The 25,810-nt window shown below is 46.2% G+C and overlaps 1 protein-coding gene across 1 annotated transcript; it reads right to left on the bottom strand.

Annotated features, from left to right (window-relative positions):
- Positions 1-3,675: 3,675 nt before the first annotated feature.
- On the bottom strand, positions 3,676-9,747 carry LOC140223647 (uncharacterized). The gene is made up of 3 exons (XM_072295704.1): positions 9,542-9,747; positions 8,672-9,361; positions 3,676-3,976 (listed from the first exon to the last, which is right to left on the bottom strand). Exons 1-3 carry the CDS (start codon positions 9,745-9,747, stop codon positions 3,691-3,693), a joined length of 1,182 nt encoding a protein of 393 aa, XP_072151805.1. The 3' UTR covers positions 3,676-3,690.
- Between the last annotated feature and the right edge of the window lie 16,063 nt (positions 9,748-25,810).

Genomic DNA, 25,810 nt, shown 5'->3' with positions numbered 1-25,810 from the left:
CGGGATGCGCGCTCCTCGTCACAACGCACCAAATTTATACATCTTTCGCGGCATCCGCGTGCCAAATCTTCGTCTCCTTCACATGTGCCGTGCGAGTTAGACCTCGTTTGGATACCAAGAGCTAAACTTTAGCCCTATCACATCGGATGTTCGAATGCTAATTAGGAGGACTAAACATGAGCTAATTACAAAACTAATAGTAGAATTCCTAAGCTAAATCGCGAGACAAATCTATTAAACCTAATTAATCCATCATTAGCGAATGGTTACTGTAGCACCACATTTTCAAATCATAGACTAATTAGGCTTAATAGATTCGTCTTGCGATTTAGCTTAGGGGTTGTGCAATTTAGTTTTGTAATTAGCCTATGTTTAATACTCCTAATTAGTATCCAAACATCCAATGTGATAGGGTCTAAAGTTTAACCCCTGTCTCCAAACACCCCCTTAAAACCCCCTCAATCCCTTTCCCGTGGCGCACCGGCTAATTCCATCGCTCCAGCAGCTGGTGTTCCCCGGTGGGGTGCTGCAGCGAAGCCCAACGTCTCATCCCCAGCATCCGGCGAAGCCATGGCCCCTCCTCCAGGTAACATGACACTCAGTTCGTTCTCTGTATGCAAATCCCAGCGGCTGTTCATGGCAATGGAGTTTCCCTTTCTTGATGATTCAATCATTCTGGAAGAACACAGGTTGCTACTCTATAGTGGTTTTGGTTATTTTGTATTTTAGATTCAAATCCCTCCTATTATAAATTATTAAATTTGTTCTCGATGAAATTAACAGTCATGCTACGGTGTGTACGGAAAGACTAGTGTGTGCATTATATATATGTACGTGCTAATCTATGTACAAGCAAATTTGCAGCCATTTATTTTTGCTTCTGTTTGGTGAAGCAATTGTTTTATGTATCTCACGCAGGTTGGTGGACTGCACCAATGCCACAGAATAATTCGTTTGTTTCCCCATATGGAGCTTGGATGGGCATGGCACCTACACCTAATGGCCATATCAATCTGGACAAATCCACAGATTCACTAGAGTGGTGGTAAGAAATTTATTTGCTTATGCTTCTAAGCCTTGCTCTAGATGGATCAAATTTCTGTCGTACAGATTTTTATTAAACTTGCAAGCTCTCTAAATCTAACATTTTCTCATGATATAAATTGCAGTTCGTTTAGTGGGTTTCAAAGCCTTCTCCGAAATGGCCTGACTTCACACCCAGCAACACATTCTGATGGAATCGATCAACGTGTTGCATCAGGTTCAAAAAAAAAACTGTCATTAACCTTGATGATGGAGAAGATGTTAGGAAAGAAAAGCGATTGAATTGGACACAGGATGAAGACGTGCGATTGGTGAGTCCGTAAGGTTCCGTGCAGTGCAATGACTGTATAAAGATCAAATCAATCTCTAAACTTGCAATGTTTATTGTAGATGAGCGCCTTATTTCATTCGAATGACCCGGTCAATGGGAATGGTAAGAAAAATTATCATTATTGGGGAGATTTAATTTGCATGCAGACTATAACAGCACTACACCTCCTAATCGGAAAAGGAAAGTGAAGCATCTTAGAGATAGATTTCAAAACACTAAGAGGTGGGTCGGATTTTTCTGTGGATCTTGGAAGAAGGCTACCTCAATTTATTCCAGTGGTCAATCAGATGACCAGTTGAGTGAAATGGCTCTGCAATTTTATTTGGATGACTACAAAGTGTAATGCGCTGCTGGAAGATTATGAAGGACGAACCCAAGTGGCTTGCAATTCTGGATGAACTTGAGAATTCAAACAAAAGGAAGTTGGATGATGAAGGGGGAGCAGGAGACAACATGAAAAATCTTGAAGGCAGTACTGAAAAGGAACGACCTATAGGGACAAAAGAAGCTAAGAGGCAAAGGAAAAATCAAGGCCGAGGACACTGGATTGGATGAAGAAATGAAGAGGTACATGGATATTCAAGTTGCAGCTACCAAACGACATGAAGATTTTTTAGAGACCCAACAACGTGTTTCTGATGCAAAGGTCGAGGCAGCCAAGCTTAGAAAGGAAGCAGCCTTGCTGGAATCATACATGGCTTTGATGAGCATGGATACTAGTGGCATGGACGAGGAGATGAAGGCTGAGCACAAGCTAGGCTTGAACATTCTCAGGGAGAAGCTGGTTGGCCACACCAATTAAGAGACATAAGGTATTTTCTCTCTCTAATTTTCGAGATACATATAGAAATGTTGTGTGGAACAATGAGTTGACTAAGCAACATGCTTTTGTTTGCTATGTCGCGTATTTCAAACACGGCAAATGGAGAAATAGACGTCAGATAGGGACTATGCAGAACGGGTGAGAAGAAAAAAAAAGGAATAGAAATATCGGTTCTCAAAAGGCAGCCTTTCTGATAGAGGTATTAAATTTGGGGACATAATTTGGGATGATATACTTTTCCCAGTCCAACTCTTTTACAATACTACAAAAAAAATGAAGACATAAAAGAAAGCCTTGGAATTTTACTTTGCGCACATCAGGAAGATGGATCCCACAGAAAGTCTTGCAGCCCATAAACTAGTCAGAATTGAGGGCAACCCGTACCCTCTCAAATAATTGAATTGCTCTATTCAAGTTGCAGCAATGCATAATGCATCAGACAATGCTGCGCTCTGATGACCATAAACCATGGGGTTCCGGATTCGACATGGCCACCTACTGTGGTGAAACTGGATGCTGCTACACTTACTAGCATGGGTTCTTTTACCACAGGTAGCAAGCCGAACACTCCAATCTTTCACCTCTCGGCTCCTGGCCTGAAGGAGCAGAGTTGACCTCCACGCCTAAAGGAACTCAAGCTGAACACGGAAGCACTGATGCACACATACGCAGTTACGCACAAGTTGATAACCCCAACAGGTAGCACGAGAATCATCACAAGTTCACAACATGAACATTGCAGAATCAAGTCCAATGATAGTCAGATAATTGAGTGTCTGACGTGTCTCACAGGTTGCATAGGCACAGCAACCACCACAACCCCCCAAAAGAGACCAGCATTGACTAAGGACAGACAAATACAGATGAAGTTAACATCCACCATAGGAGCAATTAATCACCGTACAATGGTCAGAAACGTACAATACCTTCACTTAGTCCCTCTTTTCAGTAGCATCCTGGAATATGATATGCAGGATACCAAGGATTAGCACGTGACAGAGACTACTGATCTAACTCATCACACCAATTAGCCACACCGTCACATGCAAGGTTACTACAGATAAACATCAATCAACTTGGAGCTTATCCAAACGGACCTGAGTACTATGATCCTACAGCGATGCCACACAATCAACCAGCGCAATGAAGCGCTGACGCATACATGCATCACAAGCCAAATAAGCTCAACTGGTAGCACAAGATTCATTACAACTAAGCTCACAACATGATCATCAACTCGAATGTTGTTACAGGTACCAAGCATAGATCGAACTACGGTCAGATAATTCAATGTTTGATCCTCTTCATGGGTTGCACAGGCACATGACTAGTAACCACCATATTTTCCCCAAAGAGAAGTAGCCAACACACTAAAGCCACATAACACAGATGAAGTTAACATACTCCGTATGACATAGGGGTAATAAATCACCATAGAATAGGCACAGACAGCTAGTAATCAGTGCCAGGACTGCATAGTAACACCTTCGCTTTAGTCCCTAGGGAACATCCATGTCGCAAAAATCATCTCGTGCTTCCAGACCATCGGCAGAGGATGGGAGACCTCGCCACTCCTCATGTCATAGACATTGACAGAAGTGTTCTCCTCATCAAAGTCATATTGCACAGAATTCTCCATTACATCATCTAAGAAAAAGATTTGATCATTAGACATCCCAAACTGAGACGCAGACACAGCCCTGGAGCACGGTCGTCCGAGGAAAAGCATCTGGTCATCCCCAAGAGTTGTCACATTCACCGAAGTCAGCCTCCAGGACCTCAAACTCACTAAGGGCCTGTTTGGATAGCAAGTGCTAAACTTTAGCACCCCACCTTTTAGCACATTTTAGCACTTGAGCTCCCAAACAGGAGTGCTAAAAGGGGTGTGCTAAAGTTTAGCACCCCCATTTTCTCTAGCACACCAAGGGGGTGGTATAAGGTGCTAAACTGTGGTAATAGTGGTCCCAGATGCACCTTGGACCCCGGTGCCCCTCCCGCATCCTCCTTTCTCTCTCCGTCTTCCCGCAAGCCCGCCCGCTTTCTCCTCTCTGTCCTTCTCCCGCAGCCACCCTCCCGCAGCCCCCCCTCCCTCCGCCAGATCTCCCTCCGCCAAATCTCCCTCCGCCAGATCTCCCGCCGCCAACTCCTCCCGGCGGCCATCCATCCCGCCGCCATCCCTGTCCCGCCGCCCACCCCCGTCCCGCCGCACTCAGGATCTCCCGGCGGCCCTCCCTCGCTCCGGTCGTCGGCGTCGCGCCGCCAATCACTCCCTCCGGTCATCCCCTCACTCCCGCCGTTCTTCCCCTCCCGCCCGTCGTCCACTGTCGACGGCTTCACCTCCCGCCTGTCGTTCCCTTCGTGTGCCTTCTCCTCCCGCCCCTTCTCCCCTTCCGCCGCCATCCCCACCCGCAGACCATCCTCTCCCTCCGCTCCCCACTCCACCCCCTAGATCCACGACCTCGTCGGCCCCCGGCGTCCGCCACCGTGCCCCCAATCTTCGGCCGGTGGTCATGGACGGGCATGGCGATGACGGGTTGCAGGATTTATTCCCCCAGCCAGATCCACAATTCCCCCCCGGCGGCTTCGATTACTTGTCGCAGTCGGAGTTGCCCCGAGCTCCCCGTTCCGGCTTGGAGGCCCTGGACCTGAACTCTCAGGCGGAGGAGTTCCCCGACATCCACTCCTACTCCGATTACCTTCGCGGTGACGGAGTACCCCGGGCCCGCGAAAGCCGTACCCTCGGCTTACGCGTGGCTCGTGCTGGAGGATGAGGTGGTGGTCGCAGCAGAGTAGGCGGTGGCAGCAGATCTGCTGGCGGCAGCAGAGGGGCCGGCGGCAGCAGAGGGGCCGGCGGCAGCAGATTAGTCGGCGGCAGCAGAGGAAGCGGCGGCGGCAGAGGAGGCGGCGGAAGAGGGGGTGGAGGGCGTGCAACGCGCTCTCTGTTCCCATGTGGTACATTGCCTGAAGTTGGTGCCGGCAGCGGAGGTCCTGGCGGTGGCCGCGGAAGTCGTTCACGACCTACTGGCGGTGAAGCAGCGGCCGTTGATGCAGAAAATGTAGTTGACATTGATGATCAAAACGATGACAATGCTGCAGATGTTGTTGAAGTTATCTTCCCTGGCTCTAAGGTATGTTGATGCAACTTTGCTGTTCTTGATTGGTACACAATTTTGAGGTAGAGGAACTTTGCCTGAGTTGAATTGCATAGGTAGATTGTTTTTGATGTGGTACATTTGCTCTAAGGCTGTAAGGAATTTTGATCGATTGCATGGTTTGGTTAATGTCGATGAGGTAGATTGTTGCATAATTACTAGTATTTCAGTCAGTGTACTACCAATTGTGCAATGTGTGCCTGTTTTAGTTCCAGTGCTGATATGAGCATGTGTGTTGCCTGTTCTTAATAGAGGAAAGTTGACAAAGCTCATTGGACAGAAAGAAATACTGCTTTGTTGTGTGATTTGTGCGTAGAGCAAGTTAGATGTGGAAACTGCCACAAAGGTACCATGCTTGGAAGAGGATATAAGATAATTGCAGACAAATTTTGTATTGCTACTGGATTGAGGCATGACAAATCCCAGTTGAGACACCAAATATATCAGCTCAAATCCCTGTTAGGATTTTGGAAAGCACTGCAAAAGGAGTCAGGGCTTGGCAAGCATCCTGATGGTACTGTGGCTGCCCCAAAATGGTGGTGGGAAAAAAATCTGAAGGTAAGATGCATAGGATTTATTTCCATGGAGTTACAATTTTAGAATGTGTGGCTGTTTGCACTTGTCTAATGTGAAATTGCAATTGATTTGAAGGGCAAACCACACTGTGCTAAACTGCAATATGGTGCTCCTGTCTACCTTGATCAGCTTGAGGAAATGTTTGAAGATGTTGTAGTCGATGGGTCGACCTCATTTGTGCCTGGAGTTGAGCAGGAAGAGGAAGAGGATGGGGAAGATGCAGACTTTGAGGATGAAGAACAGGATGGGTCACAATTTGACCTTGATTACAGCCCAATGAGCTCTAACAGCAAGAAAAGGTCAAGCACAAGCACCAGGTCCACTGCCACCAGTCCTGGAAAGAGGTCCAAGAGCCCAATAGTTAAGATGATGAATACCTTAGTTGCTAAGATGTCTGCATCTGATGATGCCACAAATATGGTACTGAAGAGTGTACAGAATCTGAATCAATCTATCTGTGAGAGGAGGCAAAGGACGCCCAAGGTGTCAGTAGCAGAGGATGTTAAGCTTTGCCAGCAGTTGGCTCTAGATTGTGGGGCATCCCTTGACAGCAAGGAGTTCTATGCATGCAACGAGATCTGTAGAGACCCATATTACAGGGAATTCTTCTGTCAGTTACCTTGTGCTGAAGCAAGGATGACATACTTGAAGAGATGGTGCGAGAACCATAATATTGTCTAGTTAGTAATGTTATGTTAGGACTGCTATGTGGCTGTTTGCATTTTAATGTTTGAACTTATGTGGCTGTTGAACTTGTTGTGTGAACTGCATTGTGAGTGAACTGTTGTGTGGCTGATTTGAACCTATTTGATAATTCCTAATGTTTTGGTTGATATGGTACTATGTATGGCACCTTGGACATGTCAAGTTGAATTATTGTAATGTGTGGCTGTTAGGTTTCACTAATAATTGGTACTGACTTCTTTTTGCTGAATTAGGATGGGGTTGAATATTTTTCAAGTGATTCTGATGAGGAGCTTGCAATTGAGGCTCAAAATGTCCTGAATTTGGCTATCATTAATCGTAAGAGGAATCACGAAATGGTGCAGTCGGCACTCATGATTGGTACGTACTATGACACTTTCATGCACAAAGCTCCAAGGAGAGTAGCCAATGTTTCGGGTATAGAATGGGTTCAGGAAACACTTGCAAATAGAACCTCGTGCTACAACATGTTTAGGATGTCTTCCCAATTATTTCATCAACTTCATGACTTGTTGGTCGAGTCATATGGTTTAAGGCCAACTAGAGGAATGTCAACTCTGGAGGCTTTAGGAATGTTCCTTTGGATTATTGGATCGCCGCAGTCACTTAGACAGGCTGAGGATCGGTTTGTGCGGTCTTTGGAAACAATAAGCCGCACATTCGATAATGTCTTGTCAAGTGTTGTTAAGCTAGCTGTACAAATTATTAGTCCGAAGGATCCTGAATTCAACAACGTGCATAGAAGATTGCAAAATCCTCGGTTTGCTCCGTACTTCAACAACTGTATAGGAGCTATAGATGGGACACATGTACCGGTTGTGGTGCCAAGTCAGAAGGTGGTTCAGTATACGGGAAGATATGGATATACCTCACAGAATGTGTTAGCTATTTGTGACTTCGACATGAGGTTCACATTTGTTGTTAGTGGGTGGCCAGGATCGGTACATGATATGCGGGTGTTTAATGATGCCGTGAACAAATACGGTCACAAGTTTCCACATCCTCCTCCAGGTAAACACCTTCGTATACGGTAATATGTTAATATCTACTAATATGGACACGAGTTCATGTACCTGACAAAGTTATTTTCATTTGTAGGCAAGTTTTACCTGGTAGACTCTGGGTATTCTAACCGTCCGGGTTACCTCGCACCATACAAGGGTACCAAGTACCATCTCCCGGAATTTCGAAGTGGCCCAGTGCCAAAAGGTATGCAAGAGACATTTAATTACGCACATTCGTCGCTTAGAAATGTTATCGAGAGGTCCTTTGGAGTTTTGAAGATGAAGTGGAGGATTTTATTAGGCATACCAAGTTTTCCAATTGAGAAGCAAAGCAAAATAATAGTAGCATGCATGGCAATTCATAATTTTATTCGAGAGAATGCTATCGCTGATACGGCATTTGATATGTGCGATCGTGACGAAAATTTTATTCCTATGGCCGAACCATCAAACCCTGAAGAGATTGCGTCGAATACCGAAGCAGGGGACGAAGACCGTAATATGAATGAATTTCGTGATGAAATAGCTAATGGTTTGTACAATAGATCGTAGTTTATTTTTATGGTTGTGTTGTAATGACATTGACAATGCACTCCTACTCATTGTTCGATGAAAATAAATTTGAATGTACACTTCACTGTTTGTGAATGAAACCGGCAAGAAAAAATGGGTCACCGCGTTGCACAGGCAAGAGCAAAGGTACCAAGTCATCAGCAGCGCTGCACAGCCACAGCGCAAAAAAATTAAAGGGCACGAGCAGTACCCTTGGCGCCAAAAAAACAGTAGCGCAGCACCAGCTACAACTTGGCGCCAAAGAAGAAGAAGTAGTGCAGCAGCAGCAGGAACTTGGCGCCAAATTGACCAGCGCAGGAACAGACAGGCGGAGGGGTAGGATGACATAATAAATGAGGGGCACTGTTGTCATTTGTCATCAAAGGTGCTAAAGTTTAGCACACCATCCAAACAGTCCAAGATGCTAAACTTTAGCACTCTATTTCATGGTGCTAAACTTTAGCACTGTGCTAAAGTTTAGCACTTGCTATCCAAACAGCTCCTAATCCATCCAGCAACAACTGTGCCGTCTACCATTCTGCAGCATACCTTCCTGCGTACCATCAGGAGTGCACCACGTGACTCGAGGTAGAGCTTCTTTCTGCCCGTTGTGTCGTCTGGTAACCAAGCATCAAACAAATGGTCGGGATCACCCTTGATGACCTGTCCAATTCGAGAGACCTGTGGATCGCCAGTGCTTGGGTCTTGGCTGATGTTGACGACGAGGAGGTTTTCATCATCAGCAAGGGCGTAGAGCTTTCCGTGATAGAAAGCCATGTCTTCCAATGCAGCACAAGGATCATACGCACGTACAGACCATGAGGAAGCCCCTGGCTGGCACATGAGAATCTGACTTATGTGTCCAGTGCCAACGAATGCAGCGACGAGGTTTGGCGAGCACATGATCAGCTTGTTTAATGTGGGCACATGCTTGGAGTCCCTGATATCCAGTGTAACATGCTCCTGATACTTGACGTAATTATCAGCTGCATTTGGTGGACGGAGCCGGACGGAAGACAGAGCTAGGAGGGTCACGGTGGCCCCGGCGAAAGGGTCGACCAAGAAGCAGCCTTTGTCGCGCGGGAAGACGAGCCAGCTGCCAAAGGCGGCGCCCTTGTAGCCGACGCAGCCGAAGCCAGGGAAGCGGAAGGGCTTGCTGTAAGGGAGGCTGTAGGTGTCGTTTGGGAGCGCTTCTCCTAAAACGGCTTCACCGGTGAAATAAAAAAAACTAGCTTCAGCCGGCTTTTAGTTCATTTTAACCCCGGTTTACAAAACGACTGCATGCTACAGTGCCTAGATTTGTGCAAAATTGATGAAGCCAAAGTCGAAATGAGCCGTGCAAACAGGGCTGTAGAAGGTGCCGTCTGGAAGCGCAAGCAGCTGCAGCGCCGGGGGCAGGGGGAGCTGCCGCGCAGCGGCGCGCCACTGCAGGCACACGGCAGCGAAGCAGGCGCGATCCGCGTAGGCCGGGAGGAGGCCGAGCACCATGCCGGCAAGGTCCCGCGGGATCTCCGACCACGACGCCGGCTGCCTGCCGGCGGGCGGCGTGGCCTCGGCCATCCGATCCGAGTCGATCTGGAAAAGAGGAGCCATCCAAGACGCAAAATTAGAATGTAGCTAGTGCTCCATCATCACGGTAAGAGAACGCGTCAGGATCCAAAGGAAACCAGAAGCGGCACATCGCAAGCTCACAGCCAGTGCGCCAAGAGGAAATACGTCGAACACCTCGCGTGCACCTCCATTGCACACGACGAGAGCGACAATGGTGTGGTGATGGGGTGTGTGGGGAGCGAGGAGGGAGAGGCGAGGTAGCCAACGTACCAGAGGTCCACGCGGCGGGAGGTTGGTGCGGCGGCGATATCACCAAAACATGTGGGCTTGATCGGCTGAACGTCATGGCCGTACATGCTGCGATCAGCCTACCGTTTGCTAGTTGAACAAGAGAGAGGGACCATGGCGAGCGGCGGGCGTCACACTCGGCATCAAAGGATGACCCACACTGGAAAAAACTCTGGGGATGCAAAGTCCCACCGAAAGTCAGGGTGTTTTGGTGGCGGGTCTTGTTGGATATTTAAGCACTTTTAGTTTTAATTTAATCCAGAAATAAATCATGAATATGATGAATACACTGGTAGAGAATTGACCTTTAGTCCCGGTTGGTAGGGTGCATATCTCTCGGATATCCATCCGGGATAAACCAACCGGGACAAAAGGGGGGGTCTTTAGTCCCGGGTCTTTTAACCGGGAGTAAAGGACCCCCTTTAGTCCCGGTTGGTGTCACCAACCGGGACTAAAGGGGACCCCTTTAGTCCTGGTTGGATTTCCCAACCGGGACTAAAGGGGTCCCATTTAGTCCCGGCTCGATTCCAACCGGGACTAAATGGCGCTTGCATGGCAGTGATGCCTGAATTTTTCATGCATGCATCACGTATACGTATAGTAGTACCGCGGCCCTTTTAATTTGTTAACCTTGTAGTTGAGATTTTTTTAGAACGAAATCAACTAGTATTTAAACGAATGGGATTTGTAATTATACAATTACTATATATATACACAGTCCTTATACATAATTCATATACACAATTCAACTAGCTTAATTAGTACAAATCGATCATATATACAAATAAATCAAAGTATCTTCCTACGATCTTCCCGTCGTGGTGTTGCTGATCGGAGTGTCTAATTATCGTCCATCGTAATAAAATTCTCCTTTTGGATCTACCACCTCATCCATTATGAATCCAATGAGACCTTCACATATTGCCGCTACTCTTTCTTCCTTCAAGAGTTCTTGTTGAATATTTAACATCTATAATTTGGAAATTTGTGAATGTTACATGAACAAATACATATAAGGAGCTAGAAAATAATTAACTAGTAATATATTTATTTTACGTACTTTAAAGTTGTGCGGCGTCATCTTCGGTCCCTTGGGTCCCAAAAAACTGTGCATGTGCTCACAGATGTAGTAGCCACATAGATTATTCCCGGGTTCCTGTCTTAAGCACTTCAGTGCGGAAAAAATAAGTTATGAACTATTTGTGTTATACAATGTAATAAATGTGCAGACTTCATACGTACCGAGAAGTCTGTGTTCCATGTAAGATTTTCTTTGAATGGACCTTTGTGTGTCCTTATGAATTGTTTCCATGCGCTGCGGATTAGAATAATGAATGACATAGTGTAACAGGGATAAAATTTAGGAAATAAATTTTTGCATAGAGATAAAGGTCCAGAATTATTACAAGCCTAGCATGTCTTGCAATTCTTGGTAGTCCACCGGATCTTTCCTTAACGAATCAAAGACAGTGACATGGCTTCTTTCAGGCTCAATTATAATAAGGATCCAGTGGAAGCTGCGTGCGTAAAATGTTCATGCATATTAGAGCTAACTAACATGTAGAGATAAGGAAAAAGACATCGAAAGTAGACGGTATACACACACTTACTTGAAGTTGTATGGAAGTAGTATGAAATCCTTGAATGTTTGTTTGTGTAGGAAATTGTATATTTCCGCAAAGGTTTTTTCCGGCGCTAATTGTATCTGTTGTTGGTTAACTACAGATGGATCCATGAAGCCCTACATGTAGGTACGCCTCTCGGCGGCATGTCTGAATTAGCATCCTACATGAAATGGAAGATGAAGTTAGTACGGTGACGCACGCCAAAATTTACATGTAGAGATAATAAACGGACACTTACAGAATCCAAGCGCTGATTAGAGAGACGTCCAGGGCATCATGATGGTACACTTCGTATATATCCTTGAAGTCTAGCCACAGCACTTTCTCCCCTTCACCGTGAAAATCTATCGGTTTTACCTTCATGCCGATCATCTTCCTCGAGTTGGCGGATGCCGCCATGTACCATTGATGGAATTCGTACATCTTTGTTGACAGCTTCCGTAGCATTGAAGGCTTCACTAGAGGTTTGCCTAGCTCATAAGGCCATCTCGGCTCAGGGGGCGGTGCAGTTGGCGTCTCGACTTGCCCTATGCATTCATCAAGTCCCAGACCTGTTTCTTCCATGAACTTCAATATATTTGCTTGTTGATCCAAGGGCATTGCTTTTACCCGTTGAGCATCTTTTTTTGATAAATGGCTGAGGTCGGGGACTGGACCTTTGGAGGATGATTTTCCTTTTCTTTTATCCTTTTCATCAGCCTTTACTAGAGCCCGTTCATAGTTTGACAAGAGTGGTATCCTTTTCTTGGCTCCTTCCTCCATCCTGATAAAAAAGTTTAAATCCCGCCGACTTACTGGCGGTGGCTCCATCTCCCTTGCCTTTTTTAATTCGGCTTGTTTCTTGAACCACTCACTGGCCTCTCGTTGGATTTCTGCCCACTGTTGCGCATGCGACATTGCCTCAAAGCGTTCCTTGCGAGCCACTTCAGGGTCGACCTTTGTTTTCTTCTTTCGAGGCTGTCTTTGCTTGGGAGGCGGTGCTCGTGACTTCTTGAGTGGTGCTGCAGGTTCCTTCGAGGGGGCCGCTCTTGGTGCCGGCGACGGTGATCGGGGAGGGGTGTTGTTATTGTTGTCGTCGCTCCCAGCACCAGGATGTGGTGGAGATGGAGACCTTGATATAGATGGAAGCGACGGTCCTGGAGCAGGAGATGCCGGTCTCGAGGTATGAGGAGAAGGTCGCTGCTCGGGATCTACGGGGAGCGGTCTTGAGGTCTGAGGAGATGGCTCCGTGCGGGGAATAATGATGTAGCGTTTCTTCCATAGAATGATCCCATGAAGCGCATCTGCCAATGTCTTTTCCCCGTCGCCTCCCGGGAAGTCGAGCTCTAGACCTTCATACTGGGCATCTACTATTTGCTCGACGCAGACGCTGGCGTAGCCTGTTGGAATGTCCATGCCATGACTGCTCTGCCCTGCCAGCGTTGGTAACGCACTCCCGTATGCTACCTGTACATATAGCAGAAGTAAACAAGTTGAACTCCGATCTCGAGGCCTGGATCAATTGACAAGATTGCATAAATATTATGTATAAGTATACCTTAATAGTGAGGTTGCCGACCGGTGCATGCAGCTCACATGAGGTCCGTTGCGTGATGGAATCCACGGGGAACCGTTGCTCCTCCACGGGTAACCTGGGCGTCTGCGCATCGGGGACCCCTGTAGAAGCACAACTGCTCCCGAGGCGTTGAGAAGGGCTGGCGGTGTGAGGATTCGGCATTGCTCCAGATTGCGCCAACTCCGCAACTGCGTCGGCCACCCGCCGTTTGATTTCATCCATCATTCTTTGTTCTAGCATCTGCCGCCAGCTCTCCTCCATCTGTTCCTTTCTTCGCTTCCAGCTTCTGTAAGAGGCGCTGTCGCCTCGGAAAGCGAACTTCCACGGAACCACCCCGAACCCCCGGCAACATCCTGGGTGCTCTGGATTACTGAGGGCCAATGTGAGCTCATCATTTTCTCGGTCCACCCTCAACCTCCCAGCCTTGGAATCTTCAATGTTCTTCATGAGATGTTCAGCCTTCTCACGTATTCTGTCATTGAAAATCAGCGTCCCATCCTCTTGGCTTAGGGAGCCTCCATGAGCGTAGTACCAGTTCTTTGATCGTTCGGGCCATTCAATAGTTGCAGGTATGATTCCCCGTTCGATCAGATCTTGTTCCATCTTTCTCCACTTGGGAATTGCTGAGCCATACCCACCTCGCCCCAAATGATGGTGGTAGCCCTTCTGACTAGCATTTGAAACGTTGGTCGTGATCTTTTTCACACCTTCTTCACTCTTCTTGTATTCAACAAATGCATCCCAGTGGTCCCTCAACTTGGGCCACGCGTTGAAGTCTGGAGTTTTGCCCTTCTTGATGTAGTGGGTGTCCAACATCTTCTTGAATGTCTGGAATTGAGTAGCCATCTTCTTAAGTGTCCACGCTTTGACATCCTTCTCGCTATATCCTTCGGGGAATGTGAAATGTCTCTTCACGTCTTCCCACAGCATATTCTTTTCTGTCTCTGGAAGGGCGTACGGATTATCGCTTCTGCCCTTCCATTCTCTGATGCTGATAGGCACGTTGTCCCGGACGATTGCCCCGATTTGACTAACGTACTTCTTTGCTACTTTCTCGGGAGCAACCGGCCTGCCCTCTTCTGTAACTTCGGTGATGACAAGCCTCCCTTCCATCACCTTTGTACGACCTCGGGTCTTCTGCCCTTGTGTCGATCCGGAGGGCTAACAGTTCAAGATTCGTTAATTAGTACGTAGTAGTAGCGGTGGCGTGAAACAATACAAGAATGGTTGTATATACCTCGCCGGAACCTTCCGCCACGGCAAGTTGTTGCTGCGGCTGTTGCTCTTCATTCCCATCGGCAGACATGTTGAGAAACATGTCCGCCTGGGTGCCCTCTTCATCCGTGTATGATAGTGGAACGTTGTCGCCACTACCATCACCAGCGATTATCTGCTCCATGATATACCTTGTGGTCTCATCGTCTGCCATTTCAACTATTGCTGGAAACATACATGGAATCATACATGACAGTCATAGAAATCGTCTTAATACAAATTTGTATATAATGAAATCATAAAATAATGAAATCGTCTTAATACAGTCCGGAATCATACATGTATATAATGAAATCATAAAATAACATGAATCGTACAAAGTCCGGAATATTTATACAAATTTCTATGAATTTCTATGAATTTATACAAATTTCTATGAATTTCTATGAATTTCTACAAATTTCTATGAATTTCTATGAATTTATACAAATTTCTATGAATTTGTATGAATTTCTATGAATTTCTGTGAATTTCTATGAATTTCTACAAATTTCTATGAATTTCTACAAATTTCTATGAATTTCTATGAATTTCTACAAATTTCTATGAATTTCTATGAATTTCTATGAATTTCTATGAATTTATACAAATTTCTACGAATTTCTATGAATTTCTACAAATTTCTACGATTTTCTATGAATTTCTATAAATTTCTACGAATTTCTACGAATTTGGACGAATTTTGACGAATTTCTACGGCGGCGATAAGGGCGGCGGAGGCGGGACGGCGGCGGTCAGGGCGGCGGTACGGCGGAGGCGGTTCACCGGAACCACAGGCGGTGCCTACTACGTTGTGATGGGCGGCAGGACGGCGGCGATCACGGCGGCTACTCGGCGGCGATCACGACGGCTACAAGGCGGCTCTCACGGTAGCTACTCGGCGGGACGACGGCGATCACGACGGCAGGACGGTAGTTAACAAGCTAACTAGAAATCTAACTTAACAAACTAACTAGAAATCTAAAAATCTAACTTAACAAAATTAGAAATCTAAAAATCTAACTTAACAAAATTACAATTCCATCTAAAAAAACAAAATTAAAAATTAAAAGAAAACCCTCTCCCAGCGCACCGGCCGGCGCGGCAGACCTCTCGTGCGCGGGGCGGCGGCCGGGGCGCCGGGACGGCGGCGGCCGGGGCGGCGGGACGGCGGCGGCCGGGCGGCGTGCGGGACAGCGGCGGCCGGGGCGGCGACGAGGACGAAGACGACGACGGCGGGACGACGGCGGCCGAGGCGAAGACGACGACGGCGGCTACAAGGGACGGCGACGAGGGGCGACGAGGATGGAGCCGGCGACGAGGGGCGATGCAGCCGGCGACGAGGTGGCCGGGGGCTGGGCCCGTCGACGGACGAGGAGGGGATCGAGGAGGGCCGGCCGGGGGACGACGACGGCGCAATGGGGGACGACGACGGCGGCGGCCGGCGAGGGAGGCGGACGGGCGGCGACGGCGGAGAGCGCGGGACTTGCGAAATTTTCGCTAAGTGTGGAACTGGCGGGGGGTAGAAGGGAGTACAGTGCCTTTTAACCCCCCCCCTTTTATCCCGGTTCGTAATGGGAACGGGTCCCGTCACCAACCGGGATAAAAGGGAGGGGCCTTTTATCCCGGTTGGTGACGGGACCCGGGATAAAAGGGTGCGCTCCAAGCCCCACCTGGCGGGGCACCCTTTTATCTCGGGTCCCGTCACCAACCGGGATAAAAGGCCCCCCCTTTTATCCCGGTTGGTGACGGGACCCGGGACAAAAGGGTGCCCCCGCCAGGTGGGGCTGGGAGCGCACCCTTTTATCCCGGGTCCCGTCACCAACCGGGATAAAAGGGGGGGGCCTTTTATCCCGGTTGCAGTTGGCAACCGGGATAAAAGGGTACGTTCGGGCGGGAGACGAAACGTACCCTTTTATCCCGGTTGCCGTTTGCAACCGGGATAAAAGGGGGGCCATTTGTCCCGGTTGCTGTTAGCACCCGGGACAAAAGGTGTTTTTTCCTATTTTCTTCTCCCGCCTGTTTTTTGGAAATGGATTTTATTTAACCTTTTCACTGCATTCCAGGATGAAAAACAAAACCTTCTCAGATTTTGTACATGCAAAAATATATTTAATTAACGAGTAAATTGACAATAAGTATGAAGTAATCATTATTTCTATACCAACTCATGTAGCCTGTAAAATATTTATTTTACTGCATTACTGTGATCAATGAATTATTCAATTAAATTATTTGAATGCGCAGAAAAATCCATGTTAGTATGTGGTTAACAATGTTCATGTATATCTAAAAAATCTTCACCTAACAAATTTAATAACACATGAAATCATACATAGGGTAAATTACAAATTGTATCAATTAATACACAAAGGTCATGTACATTTAACGCATTACAATACAACGTTGTAAAATTTGTTCTTCACGAAAGTTCCTTGATCATGATCGCGGCGTAAGTACGGAGCCTCTTCTTTGGATAGCAGGATGCTTGGATCAACTTCAACGGCGAATGGAGGCATGCCATCAAACTGATCATAATCATCTGATTGGTCTGTTTTATCCTCGACTCCCACGATTTTTCTTTTACCTGGAAGAACTATGTGGCACTTTGGCTCCCATGTCTCTTCTGGATTCCTCTTGGGTTTGCTGCACATGTCCTTCACATAGAACACCTGATGCAGATCATTGGCAAGTACGAATGGGTCATCACTGTATCCAATCTTGCTCAGATCTACTATTGTCATTCCGTACTGATCTTTGGTGACGGCAGTTAGCTTCACCTAATTGCAAAGAAATAGAGGGATGTACAGCGGTCCGTATTCGAGTTCCCATATCTCCTGTATGAAACCATAATACGACTCCTTGCTATTATTTCTGTCCATGGCATCTATGCGGACACCACTATTCTGGTTCGTGCTTTTCTGGTCCTGGGCTCTCGTGTAAAATGTGTAACCATTTATCTCATAGCCTTGGAATTTGACGATTGTGGTAGCAGGTCCCCTGGCTAACCAGGCAAGCTGTGGGTGAATCTCAGAGTTACCCATAAGTTGTTGGCGCAACCAGGAGGGAAAAGTTTCCATGTGATGACGGGTAAGCCAAGCATCGGATTTGGTCGGGTTTTTGGAAGCTACCATCTGCCTGTGCTGCTCGATATACGGAGACACAAAGGATGACTGTTGTAGAACAGTGTAGTGTGCCTTGTTGAACAAATTAGTATCATTGCTCAAACTTGATTTCCTTCCAAGGGTGCCCATTCCTCGGAGCCTCCCCTCGTGGCGTGAAGTTGGAATTCCAATCGAGTCAATTGAATCAATAAAATCAATACAAAACTCGATCACCTCCTCTGTTCCATATCCCCTGGCGATGCTTCCTTCTGGACGGGCACGATTACGAACATAGTTTTTTAGGACTGCCATGAACCTCTCGAAAGGCCACATATTGTGCAGGTATACAGGTCCGAGAATACCAATCTCTTTTACTAGGTGAACCAGTAAGTGTGTCATAATATTGAAGAAGGATGGTGGAAATAACAACTCAAAACTGACAAGACATTGCACCACATCGTTCTGTAGCTTTGATAGCTTGGATGGATCGATTGCCTTCTGCGAAATCGCATTGAGAAACGCGCATAGCTTTACGAGCGGCAACCGGACATTTTCTGGTAGAACACCCCTCAGTGCAACCGGAAGCAACTGGGTCATCAACATGTGGCAGTCATGAGCCTTGAGATTTGTAAACTTCTTTTGTTTCATATTTATTATTCCCTTTATATTCGAGGAGTACCCAGACGGGACCTTCATACTATTCAAGCATTCAAACATGCTATCCTTCTCCTCCTTGCTAAGAGTGTAACTGGCAGGACGTAAGTAGTGCTGTCCATTATCTCTCTTTTCCGGATGTAGGTCATCTCGTTGCCCCATGGCTTTCAGGTCCTGTCGTGCTTCCAATGTATCTTTTGAGGTTCCATAAACACCCATGAAGCCTAGCACGTTCACGCAAAGATTCTTCGTCAGGTGCATCACGTCTATTGCGTTGCGAACCTCTAGGATTTCCCAATAAGGTAGCTCCCAAAATATTGACTTTTTCTTCCACATGGGTGCATGTCCATTATCATCGTTCGGAACAGGTTGGCTACCAAGTCCCTTTCCGAAGACTACATATACATCCTTCATCATCTCGAACACACGCTTTCCATTACGGTGTGCAGGTTTTTTACGATGGTCTGGCGTCCCTTTGAAATGCATCCCGCTCTTTCTCAGCTGGTGGTGAGCAGGGAGAAATCGACGATGACCCATATAGATGACCTTCTTACAGTGCTTCAAGTACATGCTATCTGTGTCGTCTAAACAGTGGGTGCATGCCCGATATCCCTTATTTGTCTGTCCTGAAAGGTTACTCAATGCAGGCCAATCGTTGATGGTTACGAACAACAGTGCTCGTAGATTAAAAATCTCTTGTCTATCCTCATCCCACACACGTACACCTTCTTCCTTCCAGAGCTGTAAAAGGTCATCAACCAACGGCCTTAGGTACACGTCAATGTCGTTGCTGGGTTGTTTTGGGCCTTGGATAAGCGCCGGCATCATAATGAACTTCCGCTTCATGCACAGCCAAGGAGGAAGGTTGAACATACAAAGGGTCACAGGCCAAGTACTATGACCACTACTCAACTCACCGAATGGATTGAATCCATCAGTGCTTAAACCAAACCTTATGTTCCTTGCTTCACTTTCAAAGTCTGGGAATGTTCTATCAATTGATCTCCACTGTGCCCCATCTGCGGGGTGTCTCAGCATCTCATCTTCCTTACGGTCTTCTTTGTGCCATCGCATCAACTTAGCATTCACCTTGTTCCTGAACAAGCGCTTCAAGCGTGGTATTATAGGGAAATACCACATCACCTTCGTGGGAACTCTCTTCTTGGGAGACTGCCCCTCGACATCACCAGGATCATCTCGCCTGATCTTATACCGCAGGGCTTCGCAGATGGGACAAGCATCCAATTTCTCGTATTCATCACCACGATAGAGGATACAGTCATTAGGGCATGCGTGTATCTTCTGAACATCCAATCCGAGAGGGCAAATAATCTGTTTAGCTTCATATGTTGTGGACGGTAATTCATTATTCTCGGGGAGAATCTTCTTGACAATGTTCAACATCCCCTGAAATGCCTTATCGGACACACCATTTTTTGCCTTCCATTGCACAAATTCTAGTGTCGTACCTAGTTTTTTATGGCCCTGCTGGCAACCTGGGTACAACAATTTTTGGTGATCATCTATCATGCGCTGCAACTTTGCTGCTTCCTTCTCAGTTTCGCAATCTCTGTATGCATCTCGTATCACCTGACCAAGGTCATCAGTAGGGTCATTTTCTGCAAACTCATCTTCATCAGCCTCGCCCATTGTAGTACCTGCAAAAGCTTGGCCTGCAACCCAGTCCGGAATGGTGTCATCTTCCTCCTCCTCCTCGCCATCTTCCATTACAACCCCTAGTTCACCGTGCTTGGTCCAAACCAAATAGTTAGGCATGAAACCGTATTTAAACAAGTGGCTGTGAATAGTCCCCCAGGAATCCTTTGAATACTCCTTCCTGTTATTGCATTGGAAGCATGGACAACATACGAACCCATTCTCTAGCTTGTTCGCTTTTGCCACTTCGAGAAAATAATGCAAGCCATCAATAAACACCTTGCTCCACCTGTCTGCATTATACATCCATTGCCGGTCCATCTGCATCGTATTACGCATGAAAATGGATTACACTTGACAATGGATTACGCGTGAAAATCAATTAAAGATCCAAACAACATGGTACAATACAACAACATGAAGATCCAAATACACATATTTAAATTAAAGTCCCAAACACTGCATAAGTTGTTCAACTTGAAGACCGTGATCATCTCGCGAGGATGTCCTCAACTGGGCGGCACCGGTATTCGTCATGAAAGAGGTTAGATGCTACGGAAAAGGGGACACGGTCACGATGTCCGTATCCACTCTTTCTCGTAGAATCGAACCTCCTTCTTGACATACGTTGCTGCTCGGTGGAAAAAATCCTTGGAGAGATGAACACGGTATGCAAGTTCAACAAGTAGCAGAAGTCATCTATGTACAAAAATTCTTTCCTTACCACTACAGAAGTTGTTGAACTTGAAGACCGTGTTCATTTCGCGAGGATGTCCTCAGCTGGGCGGCACCGCACTTCGTCATGAAAGAGGTTAGATGCTACGGAAAAGGGGACACGGTCACGATGTCCGTATCCACTCTTTCTCGTAGAATCGAATCTCCTTCTTGACATACGTTGCTACTCGGCGAAGAACATCTTATCAGAAATGAACACGGTATGCAAAGTTCAACAAGTATATGGATTTAAAAAACCATATTGAATTTGATAAGATAAACCATCTAGACAAGGTAGCATCATTTTTAAACCACTGAAATAATGCATACTATATATGACACATCAATCTCCCTCACATTCTAGCTCAAAATACCTCTCCATTTTTCTACTTCATCATCACATTGTAGCAAATAATCTTTCCATCTCCAAAGCATAAATCAAAGCATAACACGAGGATGAAGTAGCAAACCTTTGCAACACTTGTGTTGGCTGAGTCAAATTCCCACGAAAATGAGGGGAAAAACTTCGGGCAGCATCTCCCTTGCTTTGGCACCACCGGAGGGTAGGTGAAGCTCAGCTCTCTATCAATGTGCTGGACTGGCTCGGGCTGGAGGAAGAAGAAAGTCTCTGTCTCGGGATATAGTGGGGGATGAGTTTTTATCCCGGTTAAAAATTCCAACCGAGACAAAAGGAAACACCTTTTGTCCCGGTTGGAAAGTTAGTCCCGGTTGGAGGATCCAACCGGGATAAAAGGACCTTTTATCCCGGTTGGAGGCACCAACCGGGACTAACCCTTTTATCCCGGTTGGTGCCTCCAACTGGGATAAAAGGGTCCGGCCACCGACGCCCCCCAGCTAGCCGTTGCAACCGGGACTAAAGGGGGGCCTTTAGTCCCGGTTGCAATTACCAACCGGGACTAATGCTCCCCTCCAAATTTCCGCACCCCCCCGCACCCCCTTTTGTCCCGGGCCAACTTTAAACCGGGATAAAAGGGGGTGGATCGAAAGTCAGTTCTCTACTAGTGATAGATAGCAGATTAAACTAGACATGTCTACGCAAGATCTAGACAAGTCTATCATTACAAATAGAATCACACATTCTACCATACTATCCAGTGCTATCAGACTGCAACAGATCATAATAGCTAGTATAGAAGACATAATTTGAGATAAGAGATCGTACGTTTCTTTCTTGATGAAGACCGGCTCCTGGACAACTACCGGGTACAGCAGGCGACGACGATCAGCAGCCTGACGTTGTTCGCGACGACGAGTGACGCCCGAGCGACGAAGAGGTAGACGAGCCGTGGTGAAGGAGTCGACGAAGAACTTGACGAAGCGGAGGAAGCGATCGAGCAGTCGCGCAGAGCGCTTCCCAAAAACCTTATTCGCCCTCTCCCGGTGCAGGATCGCTGAAGACGACGGTTCCAGAGACCTGCTCTCCCAATCGCCGGTGCACGCTGACAATCGGGATGGAGTAGACTACGGCGGTGGCGCAGCAGCGAGAGGAAGCAAAAACCTAACTAGTACAGACCACTTTGGGGATACCCTAACCTGGGGGCCTTCCCGTATAGTAGTCTATATCGCATCTTTTTCATGAGGGAGGTGGTCCATATATATAGGGAGGAAAAGCCCCAACACCCTCATCTATTAGCAATATGGGACTAATAGATGGTGTACCCCCTCTTACGCTAATGGGCCTTTGAGATTTTTCAGAATTATCATTTATATGGGCCAAGCCCATATATCTAACAATCCCCCACCAGATCTCAAATGCCCATCAGAGATTTTGCCTGTTTCTCACTGCTATTTATATACTAGTGTTTTAGCGAGGACTGTTAAGTTGAACTCTCGCCTAGAGCTTCAAGCTACATTCATCCACAACTTGAACAATGGACTAAGCCTTGAATTGCAAGTTTTGTGCGGACAAGTTTCACTCAAAGTCGGGACTAGTACCTGGCTTCCTGTAGCCTACCCCGCGGGTGGGGCATATAGGTCATACCCCCTGGTCTCTTCATGAGCTTAATAGAGATCACCCAGGTCTCACAGACTGCGACCTTACAACAGTCGGGCTCATATAGGTATATTTTTCCAAGATGTTCTGCAGGGCAACATCTTTGCTAATTAAAGCCAACAAAATATATTAAGGCAGTAGCCAGCCTGCCATGCAGTGGTTTGAGAGTGTTGCATCATTTCTCGAGTGGGTTAGTAGGATACTCTCATACTATCCCATGGCTTGTTCTTCCCAGATCCTACTTCACGGGATCTCCGATCACATAGGTTGGGTTACCACCATGGTGTAGCTCATATGGGTCTCATACCCATCTCCTTTGATGCATTGTCTATCACATTACGTGACAGCCCCTTAGTGAACTGATCTGCCAAGTTCTTATCAGTTGAGATGTAATCCACTGATATTACTCCGGAGTTTCTCATTTTCTTGACAGATTTCAGACGCCTCTTAACGTGTCTTGATAACTTCATATTGTCCTTAGAATTGTTCACTTTGACTATCACCGTTTGATTGTCACAATTCATAAGTATTGCCGGCATAGGTTTCTCGACAATAGGCAAGTCCATCAAGAGTTCACGTAGCCAATCAGCCTCAACTGTGGCTGTATCTAATGCTACAAGTTCTGCTTCCATGGTAAACCTCGTTAAGATAGTCTGTTTGGATGACCTCCATGAAACAGCACCACCACCAAGAGTGAAGACGTATCCACTTGTGGCATACAGCTCATCAGCATCAGATATCCAATTTGAATCACTATAGCCTTCCAGTACCGCAGGATACCCAGAGTAGTGAATTCCGTAATCTATAGTACCAACTAAATAGCGCATGACTCGCTCAAGCGCACGCCAATGATCATCTCCCGGATTAGAGGTAAACCAGCTCAGTTTGCAAACAGCATATGAGATGTCAGGCCTAGTAGCACTGGCTAAATACATAAGTGATCCAATAATCTGAGAGTATCTTAGTTGGTCTCTACCAATTCTTCTGTTTTTCCGAAGTATCAAGCTCGGATCATAAGGTGTGGGAGAAGGCTTACTATCCTTGAAGCCAAACCGGCTCAAGACCTTTTCCACATAATGAGATTGTGTGAGAGTAATCCCATTCTCTCCTTTGATCAACTTGATATTCAGAATTACATCAGCCTCTCCCAGATCTTTCATGTCGAAATTTTGGCACAGAAATGACTTGACCTCTTTAATCACGTCAAGATTTGTACCAAAGATCAATATGTCATCGACATACAAGCACAATATAACTCCCTCACCCCCACCATGGCGGTAGTACACACATCTATCAGCCTCATTGACAGAAAAGCCTGCTGATATGAGTGTAGTATCAAATTTCTCATGCCACTGCTTACGTGCTTGTTTCAGGCCATACAAATATTTCAGTAATTTACACACCTTCTTCTCTTGACCCTTTATTACAAACCCATCAGGCTGATTCATATAAATTTCCTCATCCAACTCTCCATTAAGGAATGTTGTCTTAACATCCATCTGATGGACGAGAAGACCATGTGAGGCAGCAAGGGAAAGTAATACTCGAATACTGGTCAATCTCGCAACAGGTGAGTAAGTGTCGAAGAAATCTTCGCCTTCTTTCTGGGTATAACCCTTAGCCACAAGTCGAGCCTTGTACTTATCAATAGTACCATCAGGCCTAAGCTTCTTTTTGAACACCCACTTGCAACCCACAGGTTTACAACCATACGGTCGATCAACAACCTCCCAAGTTCCATTAGAAAGAATAGAGTCCATCTCACTATGGATAGCTTCTTTCCAATCATCTGCATCTGGAGATGCAAATGCCTCTGAAATAGTCTTAGGAGTATCGTCTACGAGATAGACAGTGAAATCATCACCAAAGGACTTTGCAGTTCTTTGTCTCTTGCTCCTCTTAGGAGCTTCACTGTTAACCTCCTCATGAACTGGCTCAAGTGTTTGTTCAGCATGATCAGGAAGCACAATAGGTTCAGGAGTTGTCTCAGCAATCATATCAGAAGATAGTCTAGACATACTATGCAATTGTTTCATAGGAAATATATTCTCAAAGAAAGTAACATCACGAGACTCCATCAAGGTATTAACATGAACATCAGGCACCTCTGATTTAACCACTAAAAATCTATAGGCTATGCTATGATGAGCATATCCCCAAAAGACACAATCCATAGTTTTAGGTCCCAACTTACGTTTCTTGTTGATTGGCACACTAACTTTGGCCAAGCAACCCCAAGTGCGTAAGTATGAAAGTGATGGTTTTCTTCCAATCCATTCTTCATAGGGGGTTTTCTCCTTATTCTTCATGGATACTTTATTCAGGACATGACATGAAGTCAATACAGCCTCCCCCCACCATGCCTTAGATAATCCACTGGTGTCTAACATGGCGTTCACCAAGTCAGTCAAGGTGCGATTCTTTCTTTCGGCAACCCCATTTGATTGGGGCGAATAGGGAGGCGTCCTCTCATGTATAATACCATGTTCTTCACAGAACAAGTCGAAATCATTAGAGAAATACTCGCCACCACTATCAGACCTAATTCTCTTGATCTTTTTCTCAAGTTGATTCTCAACTTCAGCCTTATAGATTTTAAAATAGTTAAGAGCCTCATCTTTCGTTTTTAATAAATATACATAGCAATATCTAGACGCATCATCTATCAAACTCATGAAATATCCTTTTCCACCTTTGGTCAACACACCATTCATCTCGCATATATCAGAATGAATTAGTTCAAGTGGTGCCAAGTGTCTCTCCTCGACCACCTTGTGAGGTTTTCGAGGTTGCTTAGATTGCACACAACTATGGCACTTAGAACCTTTGACAATGGAAAAATTCGGAATTAAACACAGGCTGGAAAGTCGAGACATAGAACCAAAATTCAGATGACATAAACGTGAATGCCAAATACTAGCATCACTCTCATTAATACCATCACAAATATAGTTCACAGACTTATTGCAATGATCTGAAAGTGAAAAGCGGAACAAGCCTCCGCACTCATAGCCTTTACCAATAAATTGTCCACTCTTAGACACGATAATTTTATTAGACTCAAGCACTACCTTAAAACCATCCCTACACAAAAGGGAGCCACTAACTAGATTCTTCCTAATAGAAGGGACATGCTGCACGTTCTTCAGTTGCACGATCTTTCCCGAAGTAAACTTCAGATCTACCGTACCAACCCCATGAACAGAAG

This window comes from Setaria viridis, chromosome 8 (genome assembly GCF_005286985.2).
Source record: "Setaria viridis chromosome 8, Setaria_viridis_v4.0, whole genome shotgun sequence".
Classification (NCBI taxonomy): Eukaryota; Viridiplantae; Streptophyta; class Magnoliopsida; order Poales; family Poaceae; genus Setaria; species Setaria viridis.
This window is presented reverse-complemented; position numbering and strand designations above follow the sequence as displayed.